General features: G+C 38.3%; 1 protein-coding gene across 1 annotated transcript in view; it reads left to right on the forward strand.

Moving 5' to 3' along the window:
* MTOR (mechanistic target of rapamycin kinase) overlaps positions 1-10,537 on the forward strand; it is a gene marked incomplete at its 3' end in the record, with an annotated part of 62,221 nt that extends 51,684 nt beyond the window's left edge. The window contains exons 36-51 of the mRNA XM_082009229.1: positions 31-153; positions 767-949; positions 1,609-1,755; positions 2,030-2,204; positions 2,437-2,572; positions 3,238-3,385; positions 4,099-4,221; positions 4,690-4,772; positions 6,249-6,321; positions 6,847-6,921; positions 7,427-7,562; positions 7,955-8,020; positions 8,725-8,805; positions 9,134-9,214; positions 9,866-9,971; positions 10,522-10,537. Of these exons, the coding sequence (XP_081865355.1) occupies positions 31-153; positions 767-949; positions 1,609-1,755; positions 2,030-2,204; positions 2,437-2,572; positions 3,238-3,385; positions 4,099-4,221; positions 4,690-4,772; positions 6,249-6,321; positions 6,847-6,921; positions 7,427-7,562; positions 7,955-8,020; positions 8,725-8,805; positions 9,134-9,214; positions 9,866-9,971; positions 10,522-10,537 (1,752 nt within the window). The remainder of the gene's footprint in view (positions 1-30; positions 154-766; positions 950-1,608; positions 1,756-2,029; positions 2,205-2,436; positions 2,573-3,237; positions 3,386-4,098; positions 4,222-4,689; positions 4,773-6,248; positions 6,322-6,846; positions 6,922-7,426; positions 7,563-7,954; positions 8,021-8,724; positions 8,806-9,133; positions 9,215-9,865; positions 9,972-10,521) is intronic.
* Positions 10,538-11,195: the final 658 nt, after the last annotated feature.

An 11,195-nucleotide genomic window follows, 5' to 3' on the forward strand; every position in this document is an offset into this window, starting at 1 on the left:
TAAAATATTATTGATTGATGTCCCTTGTAGGCTTTGATCTATCCTTTGACTGTGGCCTCTAAATCTACAACCACTGCTCGCCACAACGCTGCGAATAAAATCTTGAAAAACATGTGTGAGCACAGTAACACTCTGGTGCAGCAGGCAATGATGGTGAGTATTTAGCATACCATAAAGTGTATTGTGTTTCAGGAATGGACATACCACAGGTGTAGTAACACAGAATGACTATTCATTGTTAATTTTGTTCGAGTACAATTAATTTGGTTTTTTGCATTTGGATCAAGTTGCAGTATTAATATAATTTCAGGAGAATGCTTTAATTTGAAAAGGACCATAACGTTCAGACACTGAGTTCTTGTGTTTCCTTATGAATAAACCTAGAGAATAAATAAATGAAGAATCATTGTTTAATAACGAGATGGTTTTGCTTAATTAAAAGTGGAAACACAACTTACCGAGCATAGCATGGAAAGAGTAATTTAATTCATTTGCCAAGGATTTTTATGAATAAATGAAAAGTAATGCTTTCAGGCCAAGCTACACAAATATATAGACAATTTCAAAGGCAACAAATAAGGTGAGAAAAGCCTGATCAGGTTCTTGCAGAAAAAAGTCTAATAGTATTGTGGGAGTTCTGGCTCCCTCTAGCCGCCAGCAACAAATATTTCATAATCATTAGAGAAGAAAGTAGTTTTGCATTTGTCAGTATACAGTCACAGTGTTTTCCTTTAGGTGTTTAATCTTTTTTCCTGTCCTAAAACAGGTGAGTGAAGAGCTAATCCGTGTAGCCATCCTATGGCATGAGATGTGGCATGAAGGTTTGGAAGAAGCATCTCGTCTATACTTCGGAGAAAGGAACGTGAAGGGAATGTTTGAGGTGCTGGAACCACTTCATGCAATGATGGAGCGTGGGCCTCAGACTTTAAAAGAGACATCCTTCAATCAGGTATCAGCAAATGGCCAAGAGCATAACCTTCATGCCCTCAAAAACAGGCAGGGCGTAGCCACCTGCCCCAGATGTGTTACAAGGACCTTTGCAATCTAACACAAAGAGTGAATCTCTTGGCACTTACTATGTTAGTTGCAGACTTCATTATTGACATTTATCTTCAGATCTGTATTGCTTTTGGTGACTACAGTACTACAGGGGCCACGGTAGTACAGATTGCCCTGGAGTCTTATATCAGCTGGGTGCCTGATAGGGTCTGGAAAACATACAACTACTCTGCAGTTAATTCTTCTAACTCCAGTCTGCTTTGCTTCACCGTAACCACTAGCACAGATAGTAGAGATGACCTCTCTCAAGCCAGCAAAAGGGATTAATTTGAGTTTGTGAGCCTACTGTTAAAGGGTGATTCTGTTCATTCTGTTACCTCCTATCACGAAGTCTATTTGTGAGCATCATTGTCTAAGAAACTCGGTGCATATATCCAGGAATTTCTGGATCTTTAATTCCAATACGCTATAAAAATGTGAGATCAAGCATTTGTAAAGCAATTTGAAAATAAGATGTGATGCTTTTTGTAGTTATTAAGTGGTCTCCACCTGTTGCACTATAGTCTGTAGAAATGTCTTTTTTTCTGTTGTTTTTCACTTCCTCCCTAGGCCTATGGCAGAGATCTAATGGAAGCTCAGGAATGGTGCAGGAAGTACATGAAATCGGGAAATGTCAAAGACCTAACTCAGGCTTGGGACCTCTATTACCATGTGTTCCGGCGTATCTCAAAGCAGCTGCCTCAGGTGGGGGGAGAGGTACAGTTCTGTTGTGGGTTTTACAGTGCAAATTGTCAATACCAATCTTTGTTCCATGTTTTCTGGTTATTCAAAACATTCAAATTCAGTATTCTGGAAATACCTGCATACGTTTTGCTGCAAGTTTGCTGCTTATGCAGCACTTCCTGCAAGCATTTGAAGTATTGACAAGTGACTGAACTGTTCTAGGTCCCTCGACAGCATGAACTCTTCAGAGGTTTCCATGAGATTTAACTGGAATTCTGGGGGGTTGTGTTTCTTTTGGTTTTGGTAGCTCACTTCTTTGGAACTACAGTACGTGTCACCAAAACTCTTAATGTGCCGGGACCTGGAATTGGCAGTGCCAGGAACGTACGATCCCAACCAGCCCATCATACGCATTCAGTCCATTGCACCCTCACTGCAGGTCATCACGTCCAAGCAGCGGCCCAGGAAGTTAACATTAATGGGTAAGAGAGCGCAGTTTTCACTTAGCTATTCTAGTATTTAAACAGTCATTGCTTTTAGGTCAAACTGCGTATTTACCAGGTAGAACCTCCCCAACATTTCCTTTCAAGTGAGGTATTTCTTAGTGGTCTGGTCAGACAGACTGCCACACTTTCCAGTTCTTGGGTGCATGTGTATTTACTCTTGTCTGTTTGTTCAGCCAGAATAAACTTTTGTGTATTAATTCTTTTGCAGGAAGCAATGGGCATGAGTTTGTATTCCTTCTGAAAGGTCATGAAGACCTTCGCCAAGATGAAAGAGTGATGCAGCTTTTTGGGTTGGTCAACACTCTGCTAGCAAATGACCCAACTTCTCTTCGTAAAAACCTCAGGTATGTCGTCGATAATCACTGAATGTGCTTATGCACAAGTGACACCCTGTGTAGGTGCAGTTTCCAAGTAACCGTTGGCAGACCCAGCTGGTTGTGAGGAAATGGTGAATCTTGGAACTAAGTTAATGTAAAAAAAAAAAAAAAAAAAAAAAAACAGAGAGAGGGGAAAAAACATTCATAGAATTCAAACTTGGAGGAAATGCATCCTGAGAGGATCATTAGTTTTACTTAACTGAAGTCCCATCTCATAAATAGTTATGGTCTTTGTGGCAACCTCAAAACCTTTTTTATTATAGACACTTAATAGCTTGGTGAATAGTCACTGACTGCAGTTCTGTACCATGTCTTTCATTGTGAACATATTGAACGTCACATGCAAATAATAGATCATCTTGGGTGACATAACATGTACCTTCTGAAAGCAGTCTTTCAGTGAAAACCGCATAAGCTTTGAGAATGTCTGTAGATTATTAGGCAGCAATCTATGCAAATGGATCAAACATGGTCTGTTTGAAAAGAAGAAAAGCAGGGCAACTGCTGAAGAGACAACCTGGATCAGTCTCAGATGTAATAGTAGCTGTTTTAAGTATCTCAAAATGTAATGATTCACAACATACAACAATTTCAGCTCTAATTCTCCTTTTTTTTTTTTTTTTTCCCTGTAGCATCCAAAGATATGCTGTTATTCCACTGTCTACAAATTCAGGCTTGATTGGTTGGGTCCCCCACTGTGACACACTGCATGCACTCATCCGAGACTACAGAGAGAAGAAAAAGATCCTGCTCAACATTGAACATCGCATCATGCTGAGGGTAAAGGGCAAAGCTGGCAGAGTTTTTGGTACATTCTTTTAGGACTCCAGTGTCCTAATGAAGAATAATGGTGCGCAGCTTGTTCTTCCTTTGCCTGTTTCTGATTGTTATTGGTACCAATAATAAATGCAAAAATATCAGATAGAGTTATAAACGCTACCAAGAGGTAATATTGGCCATAGGTTTATTTGTTTCTCCTTTCATGTTTTAGCAGTGACCACAAGTTGTTACCATCTGGTGACTAAAATGTGTTTGGAATTTTGCGTGACTATGATGTGCCTTACACAAGGTGCCATGCTGCTGGCGTTTACAAACATTTTCTCTAAGCAACAGGGTTAAAACTAGATTGACTGGAAAAACTGAACATTGCTAGAGAAGTTGGAATTGCCTGACAAAAAGGAAAGCGTGTGCCAACCCAGAAGTCTTATTTGAATGATGGTTTTTGAAACGTATTTACCTTTGCAGTATTTTAATTAAATATGGCTATCAACTACTTTGTGGATGCTAAATCATTTGCTATTCCATTTAAAATGAATTCCTCACTGCTGGGTGGTCATCTGACTCTATTTTGGCAACATACTGGTCAGTCTACAAATAATTTCAATATAAATTTGATATGAAATTATTTGTGATTACTGTGTTTCTCGTGGTTCAACTTGGGATTACTGGAGGTGTTTTTTTTCAAGTTGCTGAGTGTCACTTCTCAATTATAGATGGCTCCAGATTATGACCACCTGACTCTGATGCAGAAAGTAGAAGTATTTGAACACGCTGTCAATAATACGGCTGGCGATGACCTTGCCAAACTGCTGTGGTTGAAAAGTCCAAGCTCAGAGGTGAGTTCAGCACATGTAATAGCTTGTGTTTGGAAATCAGCATAACGTGGAATTGCCTTCTCTGCAGAATGAGTGGGAGCCGGTGTTTATTCATCATAAACTCCAGACGAATCACTGCAGAATGTGTATCCACACATGTATATCCCCTGACAAGGGGCATTATAAGGCTCAAATCACAATGGCTGCCAGAGTGCAGTCCAAAGCCCAAGGCTGTGGAGACTGAAGCTCCATATACTGTGCTTGGGGAGAGAAAAGCAGGAGACTCAGAATATATTATCTTAATGGCTTAGACATCTAATTCGAGTCCACAGGATGTCTGAACCCCCTCAGGCTATGGAGTGTATTAAACCTAAGTGTATCACAGTTTCACTTTGTGCAAAATGCAAGTAGTTAATGCCTAATATAAATTAAAATACAAGCTGAAACATGCAACATGCCTGCCTGACTCTATTTTGTCTCCACTTGTAGGTGTGGTTTGACAGAAGAACAAACTACACTCGTTCACTAGCTGTAATGTCAATGGTTGGGTACATTTTGGGCCTTGGGGACAGGTAAGTGAAATTGTAAATATTTCTTTTAAATAAAAGCACAGACTGTGTAGGCCTATCAATTAATTCCTTGGATCTGTTCCTATGATAACATCTTTAATTGTGGTTATTGCTAAGTTGCAATGATACCATCTTTCTAATTATACTGCCATTATTTTCAGCACTGCAGGCATGAGATGTAGGGTTTGTGTATCTTGAGTACAAATAAGAGTTTCTTCTATTTTGAGAGGAATACACACACAATTGCATCAAGAACCACAAGTTCTAATTTTGCCCTTTCACTCACAGAATGGGAAATCTTTCTTCATCCATTCTATAAAATGGAAATATTGTTGACTTTTGCCACAAATCTGTGCATGTGTGTGCTTCATGCATACGAGAGACCAATTTTTCTGCAAAGCCTGTTAGGACTGTACAGATACATCCAGCTTTTTGGGGAGGAAAGAAGCACCATGATCAAGCATCAGTTTTTGTTCCCTGAAGTAGCAAAAAGAAATCCAGAAAGTATTTAGTGGCAGAGGTCTTCTGATTCTCCCTCCAAATGGGTTCAGTAACACTACTTATTTTGCACATTGTTTTTTTGTCTGGTGGTTATTTATTCTGTGAAACAGGAATGTCTAGTGTTATGTGTGTTCACTGCAGTTGTCAAAGACACATAAGTCCCCCATAAATACTGCTCTAGACTTAAAACAAGTGAAAGTTAATGTTGGTTTAACTATTACTTAACATGGTGCTTTTTCTGATCTGCAACGCAGCCATGTTCTGGAGGGAAGTATGTACAATCCAAATGGATTGGGCAAATAATGAAAAAAAAAAAAAAGAGCAAATGTTTGATTTAGTATATGGCTTGCTGTCAAAAGGGGACGTCATAACTTCCAAAGTACTTTTGAAGACAACAGCTAAACCCTGAAATGTTTTCATAACAAAAGCTTTTATTTCTGGAGTTAAAGGTCTATGTAAGGAAACTATAAGCCTTTGAAAATTGAATTAAAACAAAATTGGAACAAGTCAGCAAGAATAGCAGCGTTGTGGTTTTCCTATTCTGGATTGATTCTCTTCTCTTCTGGTGGTAATCCAATTTGCATTACTTCACCTGTAGCAAAATTCATTATTTTTTTCCTATACCAAAAAAATGAAAAAGCATAAAACAGGTAGAAGAATTTATCCTAACTGAAAAATAAATGTTCATATCCAAGAAAGGTACTGATGGCTGTGGTCCAATAGGTTGTTTATCTTCTAAGGTGAAAAGATTTCTGACTCCTGAGAGGTAATTATAAAAATAATGTGATAGATGCGCTGTCAGGAAGCTATTCTGTTCATCCTGAGACTGAAGATCTCAGACAAGCAAGCTGTCACTGGCCATTCTTGTTCATGAAGATAAATATCATTTCAGACTGGAGCTGCTGTGGTTTACTTTGGATTTTTATAATGGTCTGTCACTCTGGTTTGTTTTTTTTTTTCTTTACTCCATCATCAAAGACACCCCTCCAATCTGATGTTAGACAGACTGAGTGGAAAGATCCTGCATATCGACTTTGGGGACTGTTTTGAGGTAAATCTTTGTATTCAGACATTAAATTGTCTGTAATATTTCACATTTTCTGGTGGAACAGAAATGAACCTATAAGCCAGGAAAAACTGACCTTGGAGTGTGATCCTGGGCAAGTCCTTTAGCTCTCTTTTGGACTTCACTTTACCTACAGTCAAGATGAAAATAATAAACATTTTATCTCAGAGGCATGTCTTGGGAATTAGCTAACCACTGGAACAAGCAAAGAAGTGTTAACATCACTCTGCCGTCAAATTTCTTGGAGCAATTTAAGCTACTGATAGGCAGTCTGCCCACTAGCAATTGGGCATGCACTTGAGTTTTCCCTCTGTGTTATCAAGTTGATGACATAGTTTTTCCCAAAAATTTGTGGAAACCAAGGTACATAAAGCTGGGACTTTACTTCCTATTTGGAATACAACCTTCCAGGTTATAACCAAAAAAAAAAAAAACCACCCACAGTACTTACTAATTATTAAATAATAAGATGGCTATTAATTTACTAATTCTTCATCATCATGTGTTTAGGTTGCAATGACAAGAGAAAAGTTCCCTGAGAAGATTCCATTTAGGTTAACAAGGATGCTGACAAATGCTATGGAGGTAAGCATCACCTCTTCGATATGAAGGGGATTGTTTCTAGGGAAAACGGCACCAATTTCTCACTTTTTCCTCTATTTTCTGTGGTGGCTAAACCTCTCCATTACTGTAAGAACCAAAGGTATTAATGCTTCAGCTGCATTTTCTAGAAGTTAAAATATATCCTGTGATCTCTACAATGCATTATAGTGGAAAGCAATGTTTTCATTGATGCAAAAACCCCTGAAATTCCTCCAGTTTCTTAGGTGTTCCTTAGCTTCCTCATTTCAAATAGCTGACCATCAACCAGACACAGCCGATGGCATGGTACTTTGCAAAGATCATCTTAATGGCAGAAGAGAGCTTCTCTGTTTGTAATGAACATCTATCTTTTTCTCTTCATGAACAAAGCATAGTGGAAGTGAATTCAAGTTCAAAACACAAGCCACGTCCTGCTGCCTGAATGTTAGGGTAGGAGTTGCATAATGAGTGAAGCAGCATGGTTGATTCACTTCTTTCTCTTCTGAAGGTGACGGGCCTCGATGGCAATTACAGAATCACCTGTCACACAGTGATGGAAGTCCTGCGCGAACATAAGGACAGTGTCATGGCTGTGCTTGAAGCCTTCGTGTATGATCCATTATTGAATTGGCGGCTGATGGACAGTAAGTAATTCTGATAAAACAGCAACAGCAAAAGAATAATCAGTCTGATTTCATACAACAAATACAAAGGCCTGAAATCCAATGTCTGTTTGAAGACAATTTGATGAAATTGTTGGTTTGCAAGTGCTGTTTCTGTGTGCATACGGTTTTAGGGATTGTAATGTGAAATTACCACAGTCGTTAAAACTCTTTTGCCCTTAAACACAGGCACCAAACTAAACTACAAGCAAAATTGGATGGTTTTGTATTAATTGTCATCAGGAGGTTGAAAGCTACTTTCAGGTGACATAAAATTTGGAGAAAGACAGTCAAATCTGTATTGTTTGTGGACAGATTTGCTATGAAACACTGAAACTCCAGTTCATACTTTTCAACTCCTTATTTTCTTGCAGCAAATACAAAGGGCAATAAGCGCTCACGAACACGAACAGACTCCTACTCAGCTAGTCAGTCAGTAGGTGAGTAGAAAAGATGATGTATGTCATGAATGTTTGGAGTGGGTTTTTTTCAATAGTGCACAAGACGGGGTGAATATTTTCAGTCCTCTTCTGAAAAGTAGACAGATAAACAGCTTATTAGTTTTAGGAGTGGAAGTGGTGAGTTCAGTACTTCGGCTCAAAAAGCAGATGCTCCTTTACAGTTCTATTGACACCCTTCTGGGGCACATACAGAGGTATAATTGATATGTGATAGTTGTTTACTTAACTACCAAATATTAGTGTGCAAAACATGGCAAGTAGTTACCTGGCTGAATGTTGAGAGCTTTGTGTGGAATCTTAGCGTTTGTTTGCTACTGGACTGCAGAATAGGGACAGTGTTTCATAGGGAGAGTTCTACAAATAAACATACTCATTTGATCGTAAGTTTAGGTTAACTGTATATCGTTTCAAAATATCTTTCAATTACACTGTTATACAAAATGTTCCTACAAGTTGGATCAGGCCTTTCAGTATGTTAGCAAGGGGAAAATAATGTTTGCTCCTGTGACATGCTTCCATTAGTGGTAGAGATGTGTGGTACACTGTACACTGGGTCACAGTCAGATATGCTTTTCAAATGAGCTGATTAACAGTTTTGTTAATGTTTCGAGAAGAATGTTATTTTACCTGCTTTTCAGCTTCACATTTATGCTTTTATGTTTTCATGTGTTTTTTTTCAATAGAAATGTTGGACAGTGTGGAATTGGGTGAGACGGCCCATAAGAAAACTGGGACCACAGTGCCTGAATCCATCCATTCCTTCAGTAAGTTTCATTGTTTCTATACTGATGCAGAAATTTGTTCTTAGATCAGAAAATTTCATCACTGTCCAGATAAAATTACATGAGATGGGACAGATAAAGTTCCTTGTCAGCATAAATGAGGAATATAATTACCTGTGTTCTCAACTCAAAAAAAAAAAAAAAAAAAAAAAAAAAAAAAAAAAAAAAAGACAAAATATACTGGTATCTGGGTGGGTTTGCTCTCAAAATGCTATTTCTGGTGTTTGGGAAGGGCAGGTGTAACAGCAGTACAAATATTTTTATTGTTCAGACGAAGTCCTAATTGTCTTTTCCTACTTCTGTTTTTTAGTAGGAGATGGTCTAGTGAAGCCAGAAGCTCTAAATAAGAAGGCGATTCAAATCATCAACAGGGTCCGAGATAAGCTCACTGGTGAGCATGTTTTTATGGTTATATAAGATAAAGATAAAATCTGATGAGATGGATAAGCACTACTTTTAGTGTTTGTATTTTGTGTTAATCCTTGAATTTAACATATTCTGATTAAGTGGATGAGGCCATTTTACTGTTTTTGTCAAGCACCAAAGTACTGGTGCCTGCATTTAGATACAAAGGAGTCCAATTTGAAAAGTATGGAGGTGATTGTAACTGAACAGACATAATATTTTGCATGTCTGAGCTTGTTAGTGGAAGTTGAATTTCTACTGTCCTGGCTTTATAGTTTGCAGCATTTAGTAGCAAAATTTTATGCTCCTGAAGTTTGTAAGAAACTACCCCCACCAGCCAAATAATGTACTTGAAGGGATTAGAACCAGGATTCCAGCTACTGGAAAGTTATGTATTGTTGGTTTATCCATTATTTGGAGAAGGTAAAAGGAAGAACCATAATAATTAGGAAAACAGAGTTTTGGGCTCTGTATGCCTTCAGAGGTTCTCCATGTTTGGAAAATTTTGCATTTTATATACTGTAAGGGAAAGGTAGTTAAAAGTCCTATCAGTCCTTAACTTGCCACCCAGAAGCAAGTTATGTTATATGATTTGTGCCTTCCATTTATGGGGCTTTTTCATCCTTTAATTTCAAAGGTCGAGACTTCTCTCATGACGAAACTCTTGATGTACCCACACAAGTAGAATTGCTCATTAAGCAAGCTACTTCTCATGAGAATCTGTGCCAGTGCTACATTGGATGGTGAGTTTGTCATTCAGCTAACCTGCAGAATTCTTCTCTGAATAATCTGAGCAGAGAACAACTAAGGAATATGTCACTTGTGTAGTTAGTTATATGTGGGAGCCTTACCACATGTAGCATCTGCTCTGGTAAATTTACAAGCCTATGATAGTGATCCCATAGACAGTCATCTGTAAGAAAGTTGTTGTTATAAGTAGTGACAGGGATTTTAGATCATTTAAACCCTGATCAGCCTGAACTTTTTAACTGTTTGAAATAAGGTATGTGGTGGTTACTGATTTCAGTTACAGTGAAGAACCATATCTTTTAAAGTAAACAAAGATGATTTACTGTCATTTTGAAAGTTAGCTAACATTGGACTACGCTTAACGAAACAGATCTTTTTAGCATTTTTAAACACTGGTTAGCTGGAAAGAAGTGTGGGGGTCACCTGCAACTTTTCCTATACTAAAATGGTACCTAATTAGTATGTAATCTCAGTCCTTCTCAGTGTTGCCTTTGTGAAACTATATGCAAGTCGGCATTACTAAAATATCTCTGTTTTCTTTAGGTGTCCCTTCTGGTAACGGAAGATTCCAAAGTATCCACAGCCTTTTATTCTGGAGGCTTTTGCACTCCAAACTTGCTCTTCTACAAATACAAACTGAACGTTGGACTGAAATACAGCCTTTGTCAAATATTTTGAAATGTAAATGAAAAGAATTATTGTATATTAAAAGTTGGTTTAAGCCAATGTATAGCTGCTGTTGGAAAAACACAAGCTGTCTGAAACACAACACTTGATTTGGGTTTCCTGAACAGCGAAGACTGATTGTACCACAGATGTTTATGGTTCCACTTGGTCTTTGGGGAACTGGTGATCCATTGAAAATAACAATATACGGGTTTTGACTGACTTTGCAGTGTAACTAAGTCATTTGCAGATTAATTATTGCCCTGGTCAGTCCTATTGGTGTGTCTGCAGTGAGCTCAATGTGCTTGTGCAGGAGGCTTCATTTAGCTTTGGGGGTGAGCTAGATAACTTGAAAGAGTGAGAAGCAGAATTTTGCCATTGTTTTCAACCTGTTACCTTGTTTTCAAACTTGATTCTTGCCCCAAAATTGGAAATTGTATATCAGGTCATTACAGTAGTGCAGGAGTCGTGTTTCAGACTAGATCAGGATATCAGAGCAGATCCAAGAACTGAAGACCTTGAACTGAGCGAAGTCAGGTGCCTCTATGCAG

The sequence above is a fragment of the Phaethon aethereus genome (assembly GCF_964289735.1).
Source record: "Phaethon aethereus genome assembly, chromosome: 21".
NCBI lineage: Eukaryota > Metazoa > Chordata > Aves > Phaethontiformes > Phaethontidae > Phaethon > Phaethon aethereus.